This window comes from Euleptes europaea, chromosome 10 (genome assembly GCF_029931775.1).
Source record: "Euleptes europaea isolate rEulEur1 chromosome 10, rEulEur1.hap1, whole genome shotgun sequence".
NCBI lineage: Eukaryota > Metazoa > Chordata > Lepidosauria > Squamata > Sphaerodactylidae > Euleptes > Euleptes europaea.
The window spans coordinates 20,927,828-20,954,686 of NC_079321.1; the positions used below are offsets into that span (position 1 = coordinate 20,927,828).

Below are 26,859 nucleotides of genomic sequence, written 5' to 3' on the forward strand. Positions count from 1 at the left end.
AGAAAACTTGACAGAAAGATACAAAGCAAGGTGGGGGGAACGGGTGGTTCGTGATTCATCTCCCAGACCTGCAATTCCACGTTCTGTGACTTAAAAAACAAAACAAAAAAAACATGCTCTATTTTTGAGGGATGTGTTATAGCAGTCAGGAGAAGTAATTGATTCACAGTGACTGGCCTACATAAAAATGACTGTCAATGTAAGTGTTCTAATCATTAGGTGATCCTTTTTTAAACTTCAAACGTTGTTAGCAAAAGGCTTCCCCCTCCCACGCCAGTTATATCAGTCCTGGAATGGACAAGACTGAGAAAGAATGCCATTCGTGGACAGGCAAGAGAACTTCATGAGTCCCCTATTATACAGACTTATCAATTACCTGCAGGTTTCTACATATAGCTCTCCCACAAATTCCAGCGCTAGTGTTTTAGGGGGTCCCAGGCAATGTGACCCCACTAGGCTCTCTCATCTTCATAGACAGTGATGGCCACAATTGGGGAGAAGGGACAAATCAAAAAGTTAATTCAGAATCTCATTACAGAAACAATAGTCAACATTCCGTTCTCCTCACACCTCTTGAAAATTTAAGACTGGCCTTAAGTAGGTAAAGGTAGTCCCCTGTGCAAGCACCGCGTCATTACTGATCCATGCAGTCACATCACAATGTTTACTAGGTAGGTTATGTTTACAGGGTGGTTTGCCATTGCCTTCCCTGGTCTACATTTTACCCCCAGCAAGCTGGGTACTCATGTTACTGACCTCGGAAGGATAGAAGTCTGAGTCAACCTTGAGCCTGCTACCTGAAACCACCTTCCGTCAGGATCAAACTCAGGTCATGAGAAGAGCTTTGACTGCAGGACTGGCTTACACATGCCTGCATCCCACAGAACCCAGAAAACCATGCTAGAAGTTCACAAAGAACGGGCAGTGCTGCCCTTTCTAGGGTTTCCAATTGTCAACTGGTACTCTAGCAAAAAGAGCTGGCTGCTTCCTCTCACCATAACATACCTGAATGGTTCCTCCCATAGGCCGGGCAGAAAATCTAGATGGAGAAAACACCATGAGGAATGTTTGAAATGTATAAGAATAAGAGGGATCCTCCTCATGGATTCCTGCATCACATCTAGTATGAAAGTTACCTATCAAAACAGAACAAAAAAAATCTTTCAAGAGTTGGTCCAGCCTTTTTCTGAACCTCTTTACAACAGCGGTCATTATTACACACTGACACAGTTAATGTTAAAGGTCAGATACCGGGGAAGGAAATCCTCTCTTTTGTTTGGTGGCCTCAGTTGTTTCATTCAACTAGATATAGCCAACACAACTGGGTCCTAAATATATTAGAAAGTTCTGTTAACATCTGTGTGCATGCACAGGTTGCAAAACTGGAACTCTGGAATGAAAAAAGCTCAACCTTCTTTTACAGATGCAATTCCCTTTTCATAAGCAGGAGGGGGAAAAATTCTAGTTTCTCTGGAATCAGAGAAATGTAGATGACAGCAGTACCTTTTATATGTAAAGGATTTCTTGTTTCATTTGAATCAACAGATAGATTAAAGTAAACTTTAAAGGAAAAATTGAAGATACACGCCGGGAAGAAAATGAAACGATTGTAAAGGACTCAAAGTAAATAGCTCCTGGCTAACACTCACTTTGACTGACTTGCTGGATACTCCAGACTCTTTTCCCGTCTGAAGTCAAAATACCGTTTTGATCCAAGTGCCAAGGACTAGAAACACCCCTTTGTATACCAAAATATGTTGCATGTATGATCTTCTAAGTGCTTCATGATGTAAATTAGTGCTTGAAACTCAATGGCTTTCATCTTCAAATGGGGCTAGGACTGGAGTCTGGTCAGACCTCTTAGTTCTTTCAAGGGATGATAAACACATTGCGAGTCAATAAAACAAGCATTTGTATTGGCTGACTGTATAGATTAATTGGGACGTCAGTTCTTTCTAGAGTTAATCATCTGAACAAAGCAACCCTGAGCTGCAGGGGAAAGTTTAATTTATCAAACATTGGCACACATTTACGGATGCTTTTGTTAATTTTATTTTAAAAATGTGTTTTAAGCAGCTTTGTATGGTTTAGAAAAAGCACTAAAGTAGTGTCATCGACTATGAAATATACTTATAAAATTCAACTTAAATCTCCCTAGCATATAGAGAGACATAGAATGTGCAGAAGTAACTGGCTTGCCTTACTTGGGAGAATAAACCCATTTTCCGGGATAGAGAATTCTTGTCACAAATCTGAACTAATAACGTTGCTTGGCATCAGCCTTTTAAAAAATCCTTCTGCCTCTTGGATTTTTGTTTTGTCCTGAAACCACTGTATATGTTGTTTGAAAAGTTTGTACACATGTGATGACTTACAATATGAAAACCCAGCAATCGCCGAAGGAGATAATAACCACAACATCATCATTTGCCAATGTTGGACTTACGGGAACTGTTAACATGCCGAAGGGAGGGGGGAATGCTATTATACTTGATATTTACATTATATCCTTGTTTACTTCATCCATTTATTTTATTTTACAAAATGTTCTACCCTGCCTTTCTGCCCTCGCAAAGCTCACCAAGGCAACCGACAAGCCAAAAGATACATAATAAAAACCACAGCAGCCAACCAACCCCCCAACTCGTCATTAAAACAATTATTAAGTAAAGGTAAAGGTCCCCTGTGCAAGCACCGGGTCATTCCTGACCCATGGGGTGACGTCACATCCTGACGTTTCCAAGGCAGACTTTGTTTATGGGATGGTTTGCCAGTGCCTTCTCCAGTCATCTTCCCTTTACCCCCAGCAAGCTGGGTACTCATTTGACCGACCTCAGAAGGATGGAAGGCTGAGTCAACCTTGAGCCGGCTACCTGAAACCAACTTCCGTCGGGATCGAACTCAGGTCGTGAGCAGAGCTTTTGACTGCAGTACTGCAGCTTAACACTCTGCGCCACAGGGCTCCTAAAACAATTATTACCAGAGCTAAAATACATATAAAAAAACATAAAAACTACAGTAGGCAAGAAGGAGGGCTCACTGAAGGACTGCCATATGAAACAAAAAAGTCGTCACCTGCATGACCACTGTTTATGTATCAACTAGACTTGTATCTCCCAGCCGGTAACAAACAGAACCCTGAACCTGAATGCTACATAAATTCTTGATGATTCAGCTCTATCTGATCCACTATCGCTTGATGGGCAGCCCAATCCTAAGGGGGGTATTTACGCTGTGCTTGGGGATGGCCTAGCCACGCCACCTCCAGAATAGTTTGCTGGGGCACAGTGGGGAAATAAAAACACATTTTCCCCAAAACCCCATGAAACTCTCCATAGACTTTCATGGGGCTACGCCTGCCTCTTAGCAGGTGTAACTCCGTGCCTGCTAATGGGGATGTTCCTGGCCCGAAAGGGCTTTGGAAGCTGCCTAAGGCAGCGCTGCCCCTGGGAACACCCCCTTGGATGCCGGTGCGAGCACTTGTGCCAGACAAACGCTGCCAGGAAGTTAGCGCCAGCGGCTGATGCTCGCACTGCCATGCAGCACCCCTAAACTGGTGTAAGTGCCCTTGTGTCGGCGTCCATGCCAGTATGGACGGTACAAATGGCACTTATACCAGCGTGGGAGTCACACTGTCTCCTCAGCAGCTCAACTCCGCTTTCAGGATTGCACGGTTAGTATCTGATGGAAGAGCTCAACATTCTAAGATGAGAAGGCAGGTGGCTTCCTTGAAAGGAACTGGTGCCTCCTTGTCTGTTCAGATGTTTTTTGATCTGGGGGACAAAGGCCTTCTGAGCCACATATATCGCTCCAAGGAAGTCGATACAGTGCAATACTTCTCACCAAGACCAGGCCCTTCTGGTGAGAGGCAGTGTGGTGTAGTGGTTTAGAGAGGTGATTTGGAGCAGTGGATTCTGATCTCGAGAACTGGGTTTGATTCACCACCTCACCACATGAGCGGCGGATGCTAATCTGGAGAACTGGATTTGCTTCCCCACTCCTACACATGAAGCCAGCTGGGTGACCTTGGGCTAGTCACAGCTCTCTTAGAGCTCTCTCAGCCCCACCTACCTCACAGGGTGTCTGTTGTGGGAAGGGGAAGAGAAGGTGATTGTAAGCCGGTTTGATTCTTCCTTAAGTGGTAGAGAAAGTCAGCATATAAAAAACAACTCTTCTTCAAACACAATGAACTCTCCAAATATACAGCTTGGCACCTATCACTCTGTCATGATCTGCCAGTGTATTATACTTGAGTGAAGGTTTTCCGCCTTATTTATGGTTTATTTAAAATATTTTGACTTAAGGCCAACCAGAACAACAAATGACATACTTCCTAGAAAACCTCCACATGCAGGTTCAACCTTGAGATAATCTGATCTTCAAAGGTCAAGAAAAGTGAATGGCCTGGCTTGGAGTATAGATGAGCTCACAGAAGGCACTGCAAACTAAAGATCATCCTCATCCTCAGGAAGTTGCGCAGAGATGAAGTATTCTGCTCTGGCTTGATCCCTTGAGGCACTGGCATGCTGCATGGCAGGCTGAATGGCAGGCTTCTGCTCTGAAGGGGAGGGATTCAGTTGCTTTCCATAGCATCAGGAGAGTATATGGGTTGCAGTCATCTAGGTTGTGGTTACCCAGTCCCTTCCTTTTAAGACAGGAAAATGTGAGGCGTGGGAAGAGTAGCTTCTTCTACTCCTAGCTTGTTCTGTTTGGGGTGGCAAATGCTTCTTCTTTCCATCCCCACAAGCTCCAAAAAAACTTACTTCCGAAGCAAAAATAAGAAATGAAGTGAAGGAACTGAAATTGTTTAGACTTCTTTGCAAAGAAATGAAATAGTAACTAAAGAGTAATTCTTATGCGAAGTCCTTTTGATGCTCTATAGTGATCTGCTGCTTTTAATGACAATATTCTTTACTTTTCTAATGCTACTAGGAAAAGCCAGTGTGAAGAAAGCACTACCCTTGTCTGTAAACACAGTGATTGATAACTTACCCTGACCTACTTACTCATCCAAGGCTCAAAACCATGATTAATACATAGACCTTACTGTGCATTAACCCTACAAACAAAATGAGACCAAATTCAAATCTCAAGTGTACAGAATTAAACCAAGAAAGTTTCCTTGTCAGAAAAGAGCATCGAAGATGTAGACCTGGAGCTCTGTCAAGAACTTGATACAAGTCTGTGATAGTCCCAAAGCGTACCTATTAAAAATAAAATATTCAGATCTCTAAAACATTTCTCAGAATTCTTCTTCCAGCAACATGGGCTTGAATACTGAAATACTATCAGTAAACAAAGGAAGCAAAACAGATTTTTTTGCTGAAATGGCAAGGAATGGTGTTAGCATAATCACTTCGGAATTAAAATTAGAGGAGGATAAGAACAATACACAGTGATGGCAATATTTTATGTGAAAAGTCACCTTCCAAGACTCCCATATATCTTTCATTGGAAGGTTTCATTGCTGAAGAATCACAGTTTATACATCATTGGATTCTTTTTTTCTTCCAAACAAGGGCAGAGTTCACTATCACAGCTCAACTTCAAATGGACTCAAACATCTGGAGCAAAGACAGATCAACAATAGCCAACAGATGGAAGCAGCACAAAACATCCAGGAGCAAGAGGTCAAGACAAATGAAACCACTATGCTGGCTTCAGAACCCATCTCCTAATCCTCTCCAGCCTAAACATATCCAAACAGCAACTACATAATGTCGCACTTCAGTGAATTACTACTTCAGCTTGACTGTTAACAAATGGAAATAATTTCAAAATAATGTAGTCATTTTTAAAAAGATGTCCATGGCATAAACCTTAGCCAAAAAAATTCCCCCCCTGCACTACTGACAGAACTCCTTTACCGTGGGTGGTTAAACCAATGTGGTATGGAAATGCTGTAAATATGTAAGCCTGCCTTTGGCTTTCTTTAAATAACTTTATTGTCTCTCTTTCCCCTTTCTGCATCTGTTTTGTCTGGCTCATGCAGCTATTGTGGAAAGTTAGAAGGTCCATTTGGACACCATTTCTGTTGCCACAAACCCTTCTAAAATTGTTTAATTTCCTTTTATTTATCCAGCATGCTTGCCTAGCCATTTTTATAAACTAGAAAGGGACAATAAAACAGCCATGCACTAATTTTAAAAGTTTTGATTTACGAAAAGTTAAGGAAATGAGAAATGCCTAATAAAAGGATTAAAAAGGTAATAAATGCGTTTCTTTTTATTTTAATGTCCCCAGATCTGGACAGCCCCAGGCTAGCCCTCATCTTGTCAGATATCAGAAGCTAAGCAGGATCCGCCCTGGTTAGTATTTGGATGGGCAACCTCCAAGGAACACCAGGGTTGTGACACGGAGGCAGGCAATGGTAAACTTCCGAAGTCTCTTGCTTTGAAAACCCTACAGGGTCGCCATAAGTCAGCTGTGCTGGCACACACAAAAACAATTCTTCAAATGCATTTAGATGCTGGCGCCATTCTGCTATTGTTACAGAGGACCCTGGGAAGCAGTTTATCTGAGGAACTCTTATGGGAAAGTGTGATGGCCAGTTTCAAGTCTTGCCCTCCTTCAAATAGGAGATTGGACTGTTGAAAAGAAAAAGAAAAAAGAGGCATTTGGCAGTTTAACTGCTGGCTAATTGACCAAGTTGGTCAAGTTGGAGGTTGTTGGATTCTGGTGGCAGAAGGATTAGGAGGTGTGCTGGTTAGGAAGGGAGTCCATTAGGGACTTTAGGTATTTGAAGATAGACAGGACTTTGCTGTTCCTGTCAAAAACGGTGAAAAGTTAAAAGCTTTTCTGTTCCATGTCGTGACTGAATCAGTCAAACAAGACCCCTGCTTTGTAACTGCTTTCTCAGCCCCCAGCTGTCCAGTAACTCTGTTACTATAATACTGAGAGGGCAAACAAGACCCCTGCTTTGTAACTGCTTTCTCAGCCCCCAGCTGTCCAGTAACTCTGTTACTATAATACTGAGAGGGCTGGAGAAAAGGGAAAAAAAACAACTAAGCCGTGCATACCACTGAAATAAACTGGTTTCTTAGTTATTTTCATCAAGCCTTCTATATGGTTCATTCAAGCCTATAATCGCCTCGTAACAGACCAAGTGAATTCCAGGTGGCACCCTGAGTCCAGGCATTACCCTCATTGAGGATGACAAGACTAAGCGGTCCCAAAATTAGTAGGGTGTGAAATTTAAGTCCCAAGTTTGTAGGTCTGGAGATAGGGTGTCATCACAGAGAAAAATGGGTTATTTTCAGATATATCTACTGACTCTAAATGTATACAGACTATCTGTGTAAGCTTCTAGAGCTCTAGTCAAGGAACTGAACTATTGCCCTCCCCTCAGGCACACAGCTCTGTTGTCTCTGTGCATGCTGAAAGGGTTGAGTGAATACCTTCCAGCTCAGTTCCTTTTGCCCTACTGCCCCTAGGAAAGAAAGAGACATTAGCATCAGAGAAGGTGGGTGAGTTCTGTGACTGTACAGGTGACTACTTGGAAACTAATAGTTTCAGGTAAGCAACCCACACAGCTCATCCGTGGTCTCTGTGCAGTCTCATATATGAGATACAACATTCTGTGAGAATATCACTGAAAGATACTGGAAACCAGATCTTCCAAATGAGCATCAGCAGGACCCCCTAGTAAGCATGGAGTCCATGGTTCCTTACCAGATAGAAGGCAAGACATACATCACAGCATACTCCCTGGTATCTTTGAAAACATTAGCGAGAACATTAGTACATTTAAAAGAAGATGGAAAAGATGTCCGATCAGAGTACAAAGTACTTGTTAAAAAAAAGCACTGAATTGATGTTTATATTCATCAAGTCGGAAGACTATAGAACTTAACTGTATTACTCCCCTGATTCTGGAACAGGAGACGTGGTAAAGTGAATAAGCAAGCCAGGTGAAGTACTCTGTAAATTATGGCTACTGCTGCCAACACAGTTCATTCTGTTGCAATACTTTCATTCACCCTTTAACTCCTGAAGGACTGGTGATCTCAAAAATGCTTAGTCACCATGACCAGATATGTATAGGAGATCCAGGCTCTCATTCTGCCCATGAGGGGGCAAGGATCTCAATCTATCCATTCACCCTCCCTTCTCATTAACTAGTTATCATTTTGACCTGGTATTTTTTGGATAGCCCAAAGCACAATGTCTGTGGATGTATGTTTGTATTCTATAAAATGTGAAAGGAATGTGAACGGATTTAAACATAAAAAATTTCCAAGGGACCAACAAGACTATGACAACAACAAGGTTTATTCGTGGCTTTTCAACGAAAAGAATTTAATTCCGCCATGTGTCATTGGTGGACTCTCCCAGAACCCTGGAATAACAACAGAGTTCTTTTCCCACAGATAATGGTATCAGCCCAGATGCAGATACAATCCAAGTTCAGTTCAAATTGCGAAACACGTAGGGATCTAGAAGAGCTATATAAACTCTCAATCTTGCACCTTGTTCTCCCCTTTGTCTTCTCCTGCCCACTGGTGTGGCCTTATTTTTCTCCTACTGCAGACTGACATGGCTACACTCTGAAACTAAGGTATGACTGTTAGCTTTTGATGCCTTTGGACATTTTCTTATAAGCCACCCTGGGCCTTATAATATTTTAAACCAGTAAACAGCTCAACTCATTTGCTCTTGTGTGCAAGTTCTTGGCTGGGACTTCCACTAGTTGTAACGTGGAATGCTATATCCATGATACAGTATAGTACATTTCTGCCCGTATGTCCATTACCTGTATACTCTGTCCTTGCGTGTTCACATACTATTTAGCATGTGAACATTGTTTGCAGTTATCTATGGATGTTTTCCTTTGAAGATATTCATAATGAGGTCAGTGCTCTGAGCACCTCAGTGTATTCTGTACAGATTATGTAAGTAGTCTGGTTCCAGTATGTATTCTAAGCACTGTGGAAGGATCCAACCATCCTTCAAGGAGAGGTCTTGCAGCCTAAGCAGCCTTCTTCCAAACTGTGGCTCTTCCTCTCATGGAAAAGCCACAAGTTGGAGTAAGGCTCCTTGGGCTACAGGAAGGCTTCAAGCTTTGCTTAATGGAATGTGAAGATAGGGGTAGGATCCATACCAATATGAGCTGCACCATATTCCCTCCCCCATCTCCACAGGGATATATCCATTAGTGGAGAAGGAAGATGAAATGAGATCCCTTTTCTAAAGTTGTCTTACCAACACAGTGAATCCAGCACACACCTCATGGGAACTGGGACTTTGGCAGGCAACTCACTTTAGTTCAATCTAAGCCAAGAACCTTTTAAAGGGAAATAGTACTGTGGGCATAGATTCTTTCTATGGCAGAATGCTAACACAGAATTCTTTTGTGGCTAAGTACTCTGATTAATTGTTGAGCGGTCATAACTATTGATCCAGTGGTTAAGTACTGGGCAAGGCTCAGTGTCTCTCTAAAATGGCTCCTGTGATCTGTAAATGTGACAAGATGTTATGAGATACTAGCCCTTTTGAGGAGCTGTTGGCCAGAAACTCTCTTTTTTGGTCTCAGGTGACTAGTATACACATGTAAAATTTCTGGAAATTCTGAAGCCGTGGAAAAATTCCATCTTTTTCCATCCCTCCTCAAGTTTGAAATAAATGGAAATACATGCATCATTTATTTTCTTATCAACTTTAACAATATAAATAGCATTATGTATAATTTACAGCTGAATATTAAAGGTTGGGTCAGACCCGCGGAAAGGGATTTTTAGATATTTTAAAAACAAACCAGAGGAAAATCCCCTATTCCTCCAACAGGGCTGTACCACCCAAAAGGTGCAGCTTGAGGGGGTGTTCCCAGGGCAAAAGGGATGAGGAAGCTGCTTAATGGCAGCTCCTCCCCCAGGAACCCCCCACACACACACCAACGTAGGCTTTCCCTTCTGGGAAAGCACTGCCAGTATGGTTGTGCTGGTGGTGGGGCCCAGCAGCTACTGGACGTTGTTGTGTTTGACCTTGCACCAGCGTAGGTGCCACGTGATAAGGTGGTACCTACGCCGGTGCGGAATTACGCCGGCTCCTAAGAAGCTTCACACACCCCTTTAGGAATGGGCTCTTAGCACGTAAAATTGTACTATCTGGCCTATTTATTACTTTAAATGTATAAATCTCTCAGTTTTCTACAAGCAAAATTGCAAACATACCCAATACTAAAAAAAGAGAAATCTACAAACTGCTACACCTTATGTTATCTTAGCACATGTATCTTAGAGGTAGGAAAAAATAAAAGTTTAAAACAGAAAAAAGTGTGTAATTTGGACAGAAACAATCTGTATAACAAGCTAAATTTTATCACCTTGAAAACACTGAACTATTCAATAGCCTATCATCATCCTACACATTATGCCATATAAACTGAAGACAACATTAATCACATTAAACTAATAGATATATGTTAAAATATATTGTATATGTCAACAGTATACACAAGGCTGTTTCATCAGCTTTCCCACTGGCAAAAGGGGGGATCCCTGCGTGGACCAAAGCCACATAAGACAATGGCTACAGTGGGAAAGAAAACCTACGGCGGGGGCCTGTGAGCACAGAAGGCAGCGACAACCACAAAATAGCTGCTACAGGAGGTGGAGCTAGCCAATATATGTCAGGGAGTGAGGTTATGCATAAGTCTAATAGTAACTCTTCAATATTTCAGGCAGAAGCTCTCTTTAACAGGATGCCTTTTCAAATGAACATATTGTGTAGAAATATTTTCTTGCATACGCATAGCTTACCTTCACTCACGCTGTGAAGATCCTTGTGCTATGGTGGTAGCTACTACTGAAGAACTAAAAAAAAAACCTGAACAGACAATCAGTTCTCCAGGGGCCAATCAGAAGACTTGATAAGTAAAAGCCCCACCTGGTCCCACCCACTTTCTAAAAACACTTGGTGGGCACCAGAAAAGATGGTGCCAGGCACCATGGAGCCCATAGGCACTACACTGGGGACCCTGTTCTAAAGAGATCAAGCTGAAAATTGGTAAGATCTACCCTACAGAAATAATAATAATAATAATAATAATAATAATAATAATAATAATAATAATAAAGCTGTAGGTTATACCCCGTGGCACAGAATGGCAAGCTGCAGTACTTCAATCAAAGCTCTGCTCACAACCTGAGTTCAATCGCAACGGAAGTCGGTTTCAGGTAGCCGGCTCTGCCTTCCAACCTTCTGAGATTGGTAAAATGAGTACCCAGCTTGCTGGGGGTAAAGTGTAGATGATTGGGGAAGGCCATGGCAAACCACCTCGTAAACATAGTCTGCCTAGTAAACATCATGATGTGACATCACCCCATGGAGTCAGTAATGATGCGGTGCTTGCAAGGGGTACTACCTCTACCTTTTATACTGTAGGTTATCTTACATACAAATAGATATACTATACATTCTGAGTGAATATGACCTTGCCTTGACCTGACCTAGATGGCTCAAGCTAGCCTGATCTTGTTGGACCTTGGAAGCTATACAAGGTAGGCCCTGGTTAGTACTTGGATAGGAAACCACTAAGGAAGTCCAGGGTTGCTATGCAGAGGCAGGCACTGGCAAACCACCTCTGTTGGTCTCTTTCCTTGAAAATCCTACGGGGTTTCTGTAAGTTGGCTGCAACTTGACGGCACTTTCCACCACCATAACTTTGTTATGGCATTTCAGCTGTACCAAAAGCATTTCAGCTGTACCAAAAGAGAACTAATCTTTTCAGCACTCCACAAAGTTTACATTTTTTCCATTAGAAAAATCAAAACGAAAATTCCTCAGGACCTACACACACACACACACACACACACACACACACACACACACACACTCCTCCCAGTTTTACCCAGGCCATTCCTCGACCAGACAGACTATGGTCAAATGGACGGTGAGAGAAAGACAAGCCAAAATGGATGCATGAGGAAAACAATTATCATTTTAAATTGAGTGAAGAGTTAGTTGATAGGAGGAGAAAGCCAACAACTGAAATAGTTTAAATGTTACATCATCAGAACATGGTGTGGCAATACCACTGAATACAGAAAGAAAAGAGAGCAGTTGAAGACACTGAAGTTGGAAACTTGAGGAACTGGGAAATGCCAGCATCCCTGACAGTGACAGAAAAGAGTAAAAGTTTACTGTTGGGAAGCTTACTTCTGGTTGGAAGGAAATATCGGCAACTCAAGCTCACAATGGATGTACCAGTCTCTGAAAGTATTCAAACCTTAATCATATCCACTGACCATCATTCCCACAGGTGAAGCCATTCTGTGACACAAAGATGGTAGCAAATGTCTGCACTTATTCTCAAGATTATTTTATTCTAGAAGTACCAAGGTTGGTGACATTTGTGCTGTTTAAACTCAGCAATGCCCGGCAAAGCTTCTTCAGATTGATTTTTAAGAAAAATTCTTGTTGAAAGTATGATGTGGTAAGATTTAAGGAGCCGTCAGCATCTGTGCTGTTTATCCCGTTTCTTGTGGGTCAGACTGTTTTAAAGTTATTTTAATGTTATTTCAATGTTTTGTATGGTGGATTGTGATGGCCTTTGGCCGCAGTCAATAAACTTTATCGCTCACTGTTTAACCCAACACAAACTGCCAGCGGGCATTTTTTCCCCGTCTAGACATTAGGAAGAATTTTCTGACAGAGCGGTTCCTCAGTGGAACAGACTTCCTCGAGAGGTGGTAAGCTCACCTTCCCTGGAGGTTTTTAAGCAGAGGTTAGATGGCCATCTGTCAGCAATGCTGATTTTATGACCTTAGGCAGTTCATGAGAGGGAGGGCATCTTGGCCACCTTCTGGGCATGGAGTAGGGGTCACTGGGAGTGTGTGTGTGGGGGAAGTAGTTATGAATTTCCTGCATTGTGCAAAGGGTTGGCCTAGATGACCCTGGTGGTACCTCCCAATTCTATGATCAAGAAATAACATGATCTAAAAAGGGAAAGGTGGCACCGCTCCCCTGGAGGTTTTCTTCCTCTGGAGGTTTCCCTTAACTGGGCCATCATACAAAATACATAAAATCTGTTTCTTACTTTGGTTGTCGAAGCTGCCGAAGAGTTGGCCACAAGGGTAGTTATCACATCACTGTTGACAGTGGTACAAGCAACTGTGGCTGGAGCATGTAGCCGTGAGGGCACAATTGGCACAGGCAGAAGCCCTGGTCTATTGTTGCTATTGCTATTGACTGTGCTGTTACAGTTACTGCTGTTCACGTGGTTCCCATTGGCACTCCATTCTCGGCGGTCCCATCCTGTGCGATAATCTCTTTCAAACCGGCTGTGGTGCCGTGACATCTCGGCCAAAGGCGGCTTCTGCCTTTTCTCAGAGGGAACTTCAGAGGTTGCCTGAAAATAAGGAAAGCAAGAAACAAAGAGGTGTTATTTGGTCAATCTCTCTTTCTTCCCTCTACCCCACCCCCCAAAAAGGTCATTTGGATCTTTTCTTTACCTTTGGAAAAATGAAAAATAATGTTGTTTGTTTTGTTTGGCAGAGAAATAATCTGGATTTAATTATTTAAAGTAGCTATTTTTTTACCATTAAACAGTAAATCTTGTGACAGAAATATTTGTGTGGGCCTGTTTATAATCTATTTTCCAGCAATCACAGACGGACCAACTTTCTGAGGATTAAACAATAAAGCAAAAACAAAATTGCTCAAGTATATTTTGTTTTGAAAGCAATTGTTTTCCATTTTAGTAACAAACAATGTTGCTCACTTATTTGGGGAATGGCTTTAAATGAAGGTTTATTAAGATTTTTAAATTTATATAAAAAGATTTTTAAATTATATAAAACTATATATATTAGACAAGGGGTACCCAAAAAACTTGCAGGAAGCATCTCATTTCCCCCTCCCCAACTATTTCTTCTATCCTTTCCGGAAAGCCCCCATAGCCTCTCCCCTTTTCCTGCTTCCTTCTCTTTACCTAGGGTTACCAGCCTCCAGGTGAGGCCTGGAGATCTCCTGAAATCACAATAGGTCTCCCAACTACAGAGTTCCCCCTCAAGGTTGCCAGCTCCAGGTAGGAAAATTCCTAGAGATTTGGGGGATGGAGTCTAAGACTCCACCCCCAAATCTCTAGGAATTTCCTAACCTGGATTGGGCAACCCTATCTCATTCCCACCCAACAGCCAACCTAACTTTATTTGCTCCTCTGTCTTAAGCTTTCCCTCTCCCCCCAGCAACCTCTACCTAGGAAAACTGTGACCCTACCACTTGCATGGTAGGAAACCCTCAAAGATTTGGGAAGTGGCACCTCACTTTCCCCTGTACACACTATTGTACACTATTCCCCTGTACACCCCTCCACCCCTCCACACTTTCCCCTCCCCTATTGCCTTTCCCCCTCCCCCAGCAACATCCATATCTTGTCCCCTTTTCCTGCCTCATTCTCTCCTTCTTAGCCATTCGCCAATCTAGCTTTCATCTGCCTCCCACCTTCATCTGCCTCCCACCTTTCTCCACAGTGGGAACCAAAACAGCCCACATTATTCTCCTCTCCTCCTTTTTATCTGCACAACAACCGTGTGAGGTAGGTTAGGTTGAAAGAATGTGACTGGTTGAAAGAATGTCCATAATCACCCAGTGAGCTTCCACAGCAAGATGGTGACTTGAACCTGGATCTCCCAGACCCAACTCTGAAGCTCTAACCACTACACCACACTGGATTTCATAGGCTGGCTGCTGTTGAACAGCCAGGCCCTGTTGAGTTATGTAAGTTGGGTGGCATCAAGTCACGCAGAGGTTATTTCCAGGCCTAGGGTTGCTAAACCCCAGGTAGGACCTGGACATCTCCCAGAATTACAACTCAACTTCACAGATCTGTCCCCCTGGAGAAAATGGCGGCTTGGGAGGGTACACTCTATGAGATTATATTTGGCTGAGGCCTCTCCCCTCCCCAAACCCTGCCTTCTGCAGACTCCACCAGAAAATCTCCAGGAATTTATCACCTACAAAACTCTTTTTTTTAAGTGCAAACCACAACCACATCTTTCTAAGTGTATTGCTGTCAAAGGCCTTAAAAGGGTGTATCTCTGCATAGGATTGCACTGTTAGTAGTTCTGATACCCCGCCATCAAAATCCTGCTCCTGGGATCCCCCCTCACGGCCTTTTTATATGCTCTCACATCTCCTTTGCTTTCCTGTGTGGCGCTAAAAGAACAGATATGTGCACAGCAACTACAATGTTGGTCGTTGTATTAAGGGGAATGCTGCTCCTATTTTTTCTAGGGAAAAATGACCATCTATAACAAGTTCTTTGCATGATAGATGCAGTTTGCTGAGTTTGATGCTACTGTTCTCTTCCCACACTTGCTCTAACAAGGTTGTATCTTTTTATAAAATGACATAACAGATGTTAAGCACACACATTTTAGAGATGCAACGGCATCATGAGAGGTACTGGGAACTGTACCACATGGAGAATGACACATCATTAAATCTGAATGAAATTTAGCCTTTAATATTTTTGTTCCGTACATTTATCACAATCCCTTCCTTCCCCAAAGAAAACCCCCACACTTACTCTTGTAGAAGTTCTATCTTTCATCCTCCCTTAATATCATTCACTTAGATAATATTTTGCCACCCTTTTTAAGTAACTGCCTTTTGGTTTCTAAATTTATAACCTTTAGCCTGGAGAGGAGATGACTGAGAGGGGATATAACTATATTCAAGTACCTGAAGGGCTGTCATATAGAGGATGGTGTTTTCTGTTGCCCCAGAAGGTCAGACCAGAACCAACAGGTTGAAATGAAAACAAAAGAGTTTTCAGCTGAACATTAGGAAGAACCCCCTGATAGTTGGAACGATTCCTCAGTGGAACAGGCTTCCTCGGGAGGTGGTGGGCTCTCCTTCTTTGGAGATTTTAAAGCAGAGGCTGGATGGCCATCTAACAGCAATGCTGATTCTGTGAACTTAGGCAGTTCATGAGAGGGAAGGCAGGAAAGGTGGCTCTCATGGCCCCTTCTAACATGCCCAAGGTAATATTGATCGCCACTTTGGGGTCAGGAAGCAATTTTCCTCCAGGCCAGGGATTCTAGAGGTTTTTTTTTTGCCATCTTCTGGGCATGGAGCAGGGGTGAATTTTCTGAATGTGCAGGGGGTTGGACTAGATGACCCTAGAGATCCCTTCCAACTCTATGTTTCTATGATTTCTATGAAATGCAAGGAAAAGCAGTCAGTCAGCCAGTCTAAAGCCAAAGAACCATATTTCTTGTGCTAACCAGGATTCAACTTCATTAAGCAACTTCAAAATCAAATGTCACTTTTAAATTATTTTTTCTTAATAAAATAGGTTAAGATTTATTTCTGTTTATGAATGAGAACACAACACCAGCACATATGCGTATGTGTGTAAACTGCCAACATGGTGCTGCTGATTTACGACTACCTCAGCAAGGGGCTTTCAAAGCAAGTGAGAAGCAGAGGTGGTTTGCCATTGCCTTCCTCTGCAGAGTCTTCCTTGGTGGTCTCTCTTACAAGTACTTAAAAATACTGCTTAGCTTCTGAGATCTGACGAGATCAGGCTATACCATGCTGCCTTCCTTCCCCCAGCATAAATGTGTGTGCGCGCGGGTGTGTGTTAAGTGCCGTCAAGTTGCTTCCAACTTATGGCGACCCTTAGGAGTATGCACTGGCTAAAGCTGAACTGGGAAAAAACCCCAAATTGGTATTTTGGGTTTTTTTAATACCCCGCATAATGCCAAATTTGGCCCTGCTGCCATTTTTAACCCCTCCCTGTCCCTTCCTCATTTACCTGTTGGCTGGATCTGCCTCCGAAGTCTACATAGACTTCGGAGGTGGTGGCACGGAAATGAATGCTGGGCTTGGAGCCACAGACCCCAGCATGGCATCCCATGCTCTTCCCAAGGGTCCCCCAACCTCAGATGCAGCTTGGAAGAATGGTGCAGGAGACGCCTGTTCCACATACACCTTCCATCCCTGACTCAAAGGATCCAACCCAGAGTCTTTCACATTGTAACTGAGATTTTCTTCAATGGGTGGGGGGTAGATATGAACATGTCTGGAATGTCCTCTAATGCCAAGAACTACATCTGATAACCCTAAAAAACCTGCATACTAGAGCCTACATAATTTTCAAAATAAAAATGGAGAATACCAAGGCAACCTAAACAGACCATTTTTAAGACTAAGAAATAGCACACATATCCATATGTATTAGCACTGAAGCTTCTTTCAGCCCACTACCGCAACAGCATATTAAAGCCAAAACATGCTTTCACATAATTAAAAACATGAATGTGGCCTACAATGAAGGGTTAAAGGCTTTAATGTGCATCAAGTTATGAATTTTAGCTAAAAGGAACAATACGCTCAGGTTTAAACAACTTACCACTAAACAGAGGGAGCGCCGTTAAACTTTCCAAAAGTAGGCAATGCTGCCTTTCTCGTACTTTTCCAGGCATTAGTATTTGCTTTGTACTTTATCGAGCAAAAATGTTTTCGTATACATTCCTCATTATCAATATTTTTAAACCACAGAACTGTTTTTCTAGACTAATCCCCAACACAATTTAACTTTACCACTTCACATTCGTCTTCTCTGAAATTTTTATTAGGTTTCTTTGATAAACTGCTATAATCCTTGGCTGCTGCATGAGGGCAAGAACTATTAACAATAACTGAGGAAAGGGGTGGATTGCATCAATGAAGCACTTTGAGGATTGGGCCAACAAATGGTGCTGGTTCAGTTATGGGATTCAGAAACAACTGAACACTTTCTTGCCTATTATAAGTAAATTCAGTCCAGCACATGAGCGAGATGTTAGAAAACTTACTGGTGTCCACATGGCTCAAACATCACAATATATAAAGAAGCGTGGGGAAAAATAGTAGTTTACTGATCAAAAAATACTAGAGTCCCAGGGGGCAACATCAGGGGAAGGCCATGACCCCTATTCCTATTTGTTGGCCCTCCAGAGTAAGTGGCTGGCCATTGTGTGAGACAGGATGTCGGACTACATGGACCACTGATCTAATCCAGCAGGGCTCTTCTTATGTTCCTAGTGGCCATCACTACATCCTGTGACAATGAATTCCACTAGTTAATTATTCTCTGAGTGTGAAAGTAGTCCATTTCACCAGCACTGAATCTACTGCCGATCAACTTCAATGGATGTTCTTTGTCAAACTTAATAGACTGTGATATAAAAGATATCCATAAGAAAGCAAACGTCTAGCACATAGGATCAAAATTATCTGAAGGCTTTACCACTCAAGCAGTGAATATTGCCCTGATACTGAAACGTTTTCCAAGCTTGAGCACCAATAATCCATATTTTGTTTCTGTTTGAATAACTAGGGAAAGATGGTAGGATCAAACCCATGGGCTATGCACAATGCCCTAGACACCATTTCTCTCTTTCCCCTATTTCTGCTTTTTGTATGCAACATCCTGTTTGGTGACACATTCTGAAGAACTCTGAAAGCTTACACATGGTTTTATAATACTTAAAATATTTATTTGTGAAGTACCTCCCTCAGAGTTCTTCAGCGGCTTCACTCTTTTGTCTTTGAAATGAACCGAAATATGCCAAATGATACACACAGAACTGGTGAATCAAACTGCACAGGGTAATTAAAACTCACTAAAATGTCACAGAGCACAGCAGGCTAACACTGGGCTTTACAATAAACACGTGAAGATGCCTTATACTGAGTCCGATCACGGGTCTATCAAAGTCGGTATCATTTACTCTGAATGGCAACAGCTCCCCAGGCTATCCTTTTAACTGCAGGTTCCAGGGATCGAACCTGGAGCCTGCCAAAAGCAAAGCACATGCTCTATGTCTCAGCCATCCCCCTCCCGAATCATTCAGGACTAGGGGGTATGCATTCAAATATGCCAAAATGAAAAAAGCCAAAAAAGCCTTTTCAGAAGCCAAAGCCAAAAATGCTGAAAATTTCTGGCATTTGAGACTTTTTTCGGATCTATTATACTCTATGGGAAATCTTTGTGGGGCTCTGGGGGTCTGTTTTTTAAGGTAGATGTTCCAAATTTGCAGTTTAGCTGTAGGTGACTCTCCTTAGAGAGTTTGGTAAAGACTGGGTCGGGGGTCCAATTTTAGGGCCCCCAAAGAGGGTGCCCCATCCATTCTCCATTATTTCCCAAGGAGAAAAAAATGGAGGCCCATAAAATTGGACTCCCTGACCTCATCTTTACCAAACATGCAGGTTCTTTTAAGGAGAGTCACTTGCAGCCATGCTGCCAATTTGGTACCTATACCTTAAAAAACGTCCCCCAGAGCCGCACAAAGATTTCATAGAAGGTTTAATAGGCCCAAAATTTTTCAGATATTTGAAAAAAGCAAAAAAAAACCCCAACCATATTGGTATGGGGATTTGTTCCCCCCCCCCCTGGATTTTCCAAACATTTTTGGGTCTGAAAAATACCAACAAAAATTGGTGTACATCCCTATTCAGGACAATGATACAGAAAATGGAATCATGGTTTCTATTTGAATTGTCTTTTCTTTCCCTGATTGTACCTTAAGCAAACCTTTGAAATTATTTTATATTGTCTCTATGGTTGCCAGGCAGTGTGACAACTGGCAGGAGGGTTGTGGAGGAATTCTTTTTTTAAAAAATGCAGTCTTGTAAACTTACCAGACGTTCTTACTAGAAGTGACAGAGGCTAGCTCTAGAAATTGCTGGAAACTCTATTGTTAAATTTTTGTCCTGCTTGGAACAGCAGCAAGCAATGGGACCTGGGGGGTGGGGGATTCCCCACCAGGGCCTTGGCAGCCCTAGCTATCCACATAATTTTCTAGCTCAAATGCTTTCAGAAGGGTAAGAAACAAAATGGAGTGCAAAAACACACAGACCGGAAAGGAAAGCTCAACTCAGGGAAAATACAAGAGATTTTCTCAAAACCTGAAAGGTTGATGGTCCTGGTCGGTTTGCCCTCTCTTTTTTTGTGGTTGCTGGCATTGCCTCAGGCTTGAGTATTTCTATGGGCAGCATTCCAAGGCCTAGGCTGGCATTTACAGGGGCCTTTAAAGAGAATGAGTTATACACAGAAGCCTGGGATTTCAACGTGTCAGACTGACACTACGCTAGACTCAAGATGAAAGAAACTGCTCATGGGATCAGTAAATCTAGATAGACAGTGCCCTGTTAAAACAAATTACCCCATATGTCCTAATCTCCATCCAAATAATGTAGCCAGGAAAGTTCCCTCAGAAATTCTTCATGTCCACAAATAAGTTAAAATTAAAATATTCTTGCACTATGGATTGATTTATTAAGCCTTTCCTGCCTCTGGCAAGGTGTCCTATAACTCAGCTACACTGTAGACTGCTCTAATTCAGCTGAAACACACTCTGTGGCACTTGCTTGCCTTTACTCCGCAGCTCGTATTTTTCCACTGCATTACAAACTTAATATGGCGTGCTGGCCCTGCTCGATCATCCCCTTTCGAGGAATTCCAGTCTCTTTCGTTACAGTTCTTTGTTTGTGCCCTCCCATATATTAAAAGTAACAAATGAATCTTGCTTTTCCTTGCAAAGATTCATCCCACAAGATTAGACCAAGGAACAAGTAACTCTGGCATTCTTATCTCAACAGTGCCCAACCAGAGGTTTCCAGGAAATCCAGATGTAAGGCATGAAAGCACCAAAGCCTGCAATCGTAGAGATTCTAATAGGGTATCCTGGTGCATAGCTATTGATACACCTAGCCTCCATGAATCTGTCTAATCTCCTTTTAAAGAGATCAGCACATGTTCTATTAACTATGCGATAGTATAATAACATCATTTTTGACTGTTCTTGTTCTAATGTTGATCAATTTCAACAGGTGATTCTGATTTAAATTATTTTTGTCTGTTCTGGTTCTATTGCTTTCTAGTGATTTTGAGTTGTCGTTGTGAAAAAAAGGAGAAAGACCCTCCAGCCACTCTCAAAATCTGAAAGTGTACGTTTGAAAGAAAAACCAAAAACCAGCAGTTCTTCTTCTGAATCTTCATAAGAAACCTGCTTTATAGGTAAATTTTGCTCAAATGAGAGGATGCTATTTGGTCTTCTAACAATAGCCTCTGAAATATACAAACAGATGGCATTTTACATTTTTAAAACATATTGTTTCCAAAGGTATCTTCTGATTTTATTATTTCCTAAAGCTCTTACGTTCACACAAAAAGTCTACTATAGAGATTTTCCTACAGGGAAAAGTCATGGTCACAGAGGAGAGCTGCATTCCCCTGTTTTTATGTTTCCCATACATTGCAGGTTTTGGGACCCAGCACTTCATAGGACAAGAAGAGTATCTACTTTCAGAAAACCACACCTACAGATAATTCAGGGGAAGAAATGAAACATTTTAAATAAAAGTTTGAGTACTATACGATAGGAGCCCCGTGGCGCAGAGTGTTAAGCTGCAGTACTGCAGTCAAAAGCTCTGCTCACGACCTGAGTTCGATCCCGACAGAAGTTGGTTTCAGGTAGCCGGCTCAAGGTTGACTCATCCTTCCATCCTTCCGAGGTCAGTGAAATGAGTACCCAGCTTGCTGGGGGAAAAGGGAAGATGACTGGGGAAGGCACTGGCAAACCACCCCATAAACAAAGTCTGCCTTGGAAACGTCGGGATGTGACGTCACCCCATGGGTCAGGAATGACCCAGTGCTTGCACAGGGGACCTTTACCTTTTTACCTTACTATACGATATTATAAGGATAATGGCAAAGCAAACTTGGTTCAAAACAAGCTCTATTAATACCTAAAATATATACCACTGAGTGGACAAACAGAATTTTTTTTGTTTGTTTGTTCAGTGGACTGAAGCTTGTAGCTTTAACATATATAGTCATCATCAGTTTTATTCCCGAGTTTGTGTCAATTTGCTGTTAACTGCAGATATTCATCCACAGATAATTACCTTTTTATTGATCTTGCTACCCTCTTATTTGTAGTCAAATACAGAGATAAAAATATAGCATTGATTTTGTCTTCTGGTTATTTTTGCTTTGACCTGAAAGACGATGCCTCAAGAACAATAGGATCAATGCCAACCACCCTAATGAATTAATACCAGAGCTCAATTGCAAAATTAAGCATTAATCCAAAGCATTCTTCCAGTGCAATCATGCGTGCCTGCTGCCCCATTTCTCTTACTTTAAAGGTCAACACTATTACTATATCTTCCTTTTGAAATAGTTACTAACATAGGCTTTTGAAAAATAAAGTTAATCTAAACTTGGGGGAAAAAAACCTTGGGTGTTTAATCTTAAAGGTTTCTCTGGAACCTTTGACTACTCACCGTGAAGGTTCCTTCTGTTGTTCTGGTTTGTCCTTGGTTCCTTCCTGTCCATTTCTAGCCTGGGAAGTTTCCGAACTGAGGTGGGGTTGATTCCCTCAGAGGAGACAGGAAGTTGACGTTTTTTGTTCCTGCTTCCCAAAGCAAGCCTTGGGAATCACCCACTTGGAAGATGCCATCCTCCTCAGACTGAGAAGAGAGAAGCAAAAGCCGCCAACCACATGTAGCTTTTCAGCTTTCATCTCTTTCCATTGGATTTAAGGGTGCTCAACAATTTTACTGGTCATTTAGCCTTAATTCAGGAGCTGAAAGGTTACAACCCAGGCCTGAAAACATTGCAGGTTTCCTGAATGAGTTTAAATTTTTTGAGAGCTGTGCTGGACTAAGCAAGGCACTAAAAGGACTGCTAAGCAGACCACAATGGGGTGGATCCAACCATCCTGCAAGTAGCCGTCTTTCAGCCCAAGAAGACTTCCTCCAACTTATGTGACTCTTCTTTCTCCCTTCAAACTAGCACCAAAAAGAAAAATGGGGTATAAATATTTTAATTAATAAATATTTGCTCAGTGGAGTGGCAGGACAGGCATAGGATCCACCCTGATGGCTCCACAACACAGGATGCAACATAGGGGTACTGACTTCAGCATGTGTGTGTGTTAAGTGCCGTCAAGTTGCTTCCGACTCATACCCTCTAAAATTTCTAGCCTTAAGGACACATTCACTGAGCATGTGCAATACCCAAGCAGACTTCCCCTACACCCAAAACCCAAGGGGCTAGTTTTCTATTTCCTGTCTCTGCTACACAACATTGCTAGGACTGTTAGGCATCTGATAGTACGCAGTAATCTATAATATCGTTATCCCAGGAGCTCCACTTATTCAACAAGGATTTACCATAATCCCTCCCTAGCTTCAACAGGTTTTTCCAGTAATGCACACCGAGAATAATGAATAATTTGCACTTATGTGGTACAAGCACCGTACAAGTGCAAAAAGCACACGTTCAAAGCACTTCATACACTCTCTCATTAATCCTTAGAACTACCCTGAAAAGGGGGATAAACTATTAACCCTATATTGAAAATAGGGCATGAAAGCTGAGATTTTGTGCTGTCTTAAGGTCTTCTGGTGGATTTATGGCTGATTCAACAGTTGAACTGGATATTCCCTGGTTCGCAGGTCACCTCTGAAGCACTACACTATAGCACCTTGTCCCCTGTACTTCAGATTGTAAAGTAAGGAACTTACCCACTTACTTGGCCACTGGTACTTCAGAGTTGACTGTCAATGGCTCATAGTCCTCTCCCAGCAATGCTAGGAGCTCCCTAAAAATTGCAACCAACATTAAAATGTACCCTTGGTTGAAATGCCTGTGTGTTTATTTGTTTGTCAAGTTGATTCTCTTGATGATTTCCTTGGAAGTAATATTCTGAGCAGTTTCACATCTGCACAACAGTGGCATGAAGCATGGCAACCAGATAACTGTTGACCGCTTATGCTGACTTACTAGGCCTCAGGTCATCAGGGTTGTCTTTTAAAAACAGTTAAGTTAGATGGTAGGTACAGCTTTTATGCCAGCACGGTTTGTAGCATTCATCAATCAGCAGCATTCCTCCCTCCCCTCCTCTTCCATTGCTCCCCCCCTTCCCTCTCTTATTACTGCTTTTTGTATTGCAAAGGAGTAAACTTTTATGGATAAGGCAGCCTTCATCTTCAATACATTGTGTAAGCACTCCTACAGTACAGCCCCAAGCAAAGTTACACACTTAGAAGAGTGTAACTTCTAGTTACAACTGAAGTATTAGTGTATTAATCTAGAAGAGATACAACGTACCAGAGGTCTAAAAATTATAGAAGCATAAAAAATGCAATATTCAAAAATATAATAAAAATTACACAAAAGTATTACTGTGATTACAAAAGTACAAGGTTATGCCATAATATGTCCTCAAGTCATATCCTGGTAAACGATTTTAATGGGGGGAAGTCTTTATCTCAATGTGTAGTAGTAGATGTTATTGTGATACTGAACTAATACAGCTGTGGGTTGAATTTTATTTTATTCTATTTTATTTTGGGTGTAGTTGGTTTGTTAAGGTCTGTAACCACAACATGAATAAATCTGACTCTACATGTCCTCAAGTCAAAATGGTAACAATTAGAAAAAGGATCAAAAAGATTTACAATCCTAATATAGCAAATAACTGAATACTGATATAATATACAGCTTCAATACGGCAATTCTCTACAAAAGTTAACAAGCTGGTGAAGAGCATGCAACAGACAGGATGCCGGCTAAGTTCCTGTTTCGATGTATGGATCTTCATCTGTCATGAACGACCTTGCATTGGTTAATTAGGATGCCTGTTGTAAGCAGTTGTAGATAAATAATAAATTGCAAACCATTAAATTCAAACACATTACATAAGATAACAGACCTGTTCCTATAACAAAAAATCAAGAGAAAATTCATACTCTACAACGGCTTATTGCCTTCCAGACTGCATATGCTTATCTAAATTTAAGGCTTCATTGTTCTACATTACTTGTATTTCATAAAGGATAATTTCTTCAGTTTTGACGATAACTATAAATCACAAGGTCACAGTTGGAAGAAGAGATATCGAAATGGGACATTAGCCGGCATACTGTCACTGTTGTTTCGTGTAATATAATCAATGCTACCATTTTTGTTCATTATAATTATACTGCGTTAACGTAATTCACAATCTCTTTGAACTTTCGTAACAACTATTTTGTACATTTTTGAAGTGGTTACAATTTGTTACATAAACACCTTGAAATTTCTGCTGCTGAGCACTCCCCCCCCCCTTATGGCATAACCTTGTACTTTTGTAATCACAATAATTATTATTTGAAATGTCTATTATATTTTGTAATTTTTGAATTGTATATACACCTTTTTGCATTTTTTGATGTTTCTATAATTTTTTTTAAACCTCTGGTACTCTGTATCTCCTTGTTTTGTTGTTTAGAGGTTTCCTCTCTCTCTCTCTCTCTCTTTTTTTTTGTTAATCTAGAAGAGAACATCTCCAAGGCTACGGGCCTGAAATAGTAATTGACGAAGGCTTTCTTAGCAATGGAAGTACAGCTTTTTGAGGAGCTGGGAGACAACCTGTTTGGTAATCTATCGGGGGCAAAAAATGGGGGGGGGGAGAGGGGATAGCCATGACAAAATGGTATAACAACATGCATGGCCCAATTATTTCCAATGTGGATAGTTTGCCTGCCCTTTCTATTAATAATCACGAGATCGGGTGTAAGGAGGAAATATCTCACATCTCATTGTGAAATGTAAATGTTTTATGTACTTAAAGAACATGGCAAACAGCAGATAGGGGAAGCCAGAGTACAGCAGTATGAGAATGTGCATGTTTTATCAGCTTTTATCAGTGCACAACATACGCAAACTGTGGGAATATAAAAAGTTTATCTCCCATCTTATTTAATAGATTCAAGTTATCAAACAAATGAAATCGTAAGAATCTTCAGCAAATGCAAAGGCAAAGGAAACTCCCAACGCCTCAGAGGCCATGTAAGCATTTCTAGGGAGAAAGTGCAGAATCCAAATACTGACCTGCAACCAGTAAAATCATGTTATATGCTATGTTTTACTATCGCTAATCACTTAAGTGCCCTGACTGGGATAGCCCCAGGCTAGCCTGATCTCATCAGATCTTGGAAGCTAAGCAGGGTCAGCCCTGGTCAGTATTTGGATGGGAGACCAGGGTTGCGATGTGGAGGCAGGCAATGGCAAACCACCTGAGTACGCCTCTTGCCTAAAAACCCTAAGGGGTCACCATAAGTCGGCTGCAATGTGGATCCACCACCACCATTCACTTACATATCAAATTATCATCATGTAGTACAGTAAAGAACTTGGAGGTAGTGCCTTTACCCACACAGTTTTCTTAAATATGTCTAAAAAGTGATTTTCAACTTTGGCTGAATTCAGACCAATGCAAACCAGGGTTAATGAAGTGTAATATCTGAAGCGATAAACCACAGTTACTGCCATCATTCCACTGCTGAAGACTCCTGCAACATGATGTGAGTGAATTTATGAAGCTGAGAGCTGAAAGGGCAGAAAGCTGAAAAGCAAAACAGTTCACCTGTTGCATGTTCGTACCTCAAATCACTGTTTGTCATTATGTGTGTAAGCAGTCTCAGCCCAGAACTCAAACCATGGTAACAAGCCGCATAAATCCCAGTTCTCAACAAATCACAATGAGAACCAAATAAGATGTCTCAACAAACTGAATTCTTAAGAATTAGGAAGTATTCAGTATCCAGGTTGTACATGAGGACAGGGACAGGGTATGAGCTTGAGGACTTCCAAGGCTTGTCTGTGTAACAAACCACAATGGCTTGTCATTACATCTGCACAGTGGATGGTTAGTATGGTTAGTGCAAGCAATGACTTGAAGTGGTGTCTGAATTGTGCCTGCGCATCATGTACACTATCTGCCTACATTCCCAAAACTGCCTCAACTTTTGTATATTTCTTTCCATACAAATATATATTTCTATACAATTATGTATATTTGTATATCTTTTGTA

At 41.6% G+C, this 26,859-nt stretch overlaps 1 protein-coding gene across 1 annotated transcript in view; it reads right to left on the bottom strand.

Moving 5' to 3' along the window:
* KLHL29 (kelch like family member 29) overlaps nt 1-26,859 on the bottom strand; it is a 416,167-nt gene that overhangs the window by 300,182 nt on the left and 89,126 nt on the right. The window contains exon 2 of the mRNA XM_056856635.1: nt 13,037-13,348. Coding sequence (XP_056712613.1) covers nt 13,037-13,297 — 261 coding nt within the window. The 5' untranslated portion in view covers nt 13,298-13,348. The remainder of the gene's footprint in view (nt 1-13,036; nt 13,349-26,859) is intronic.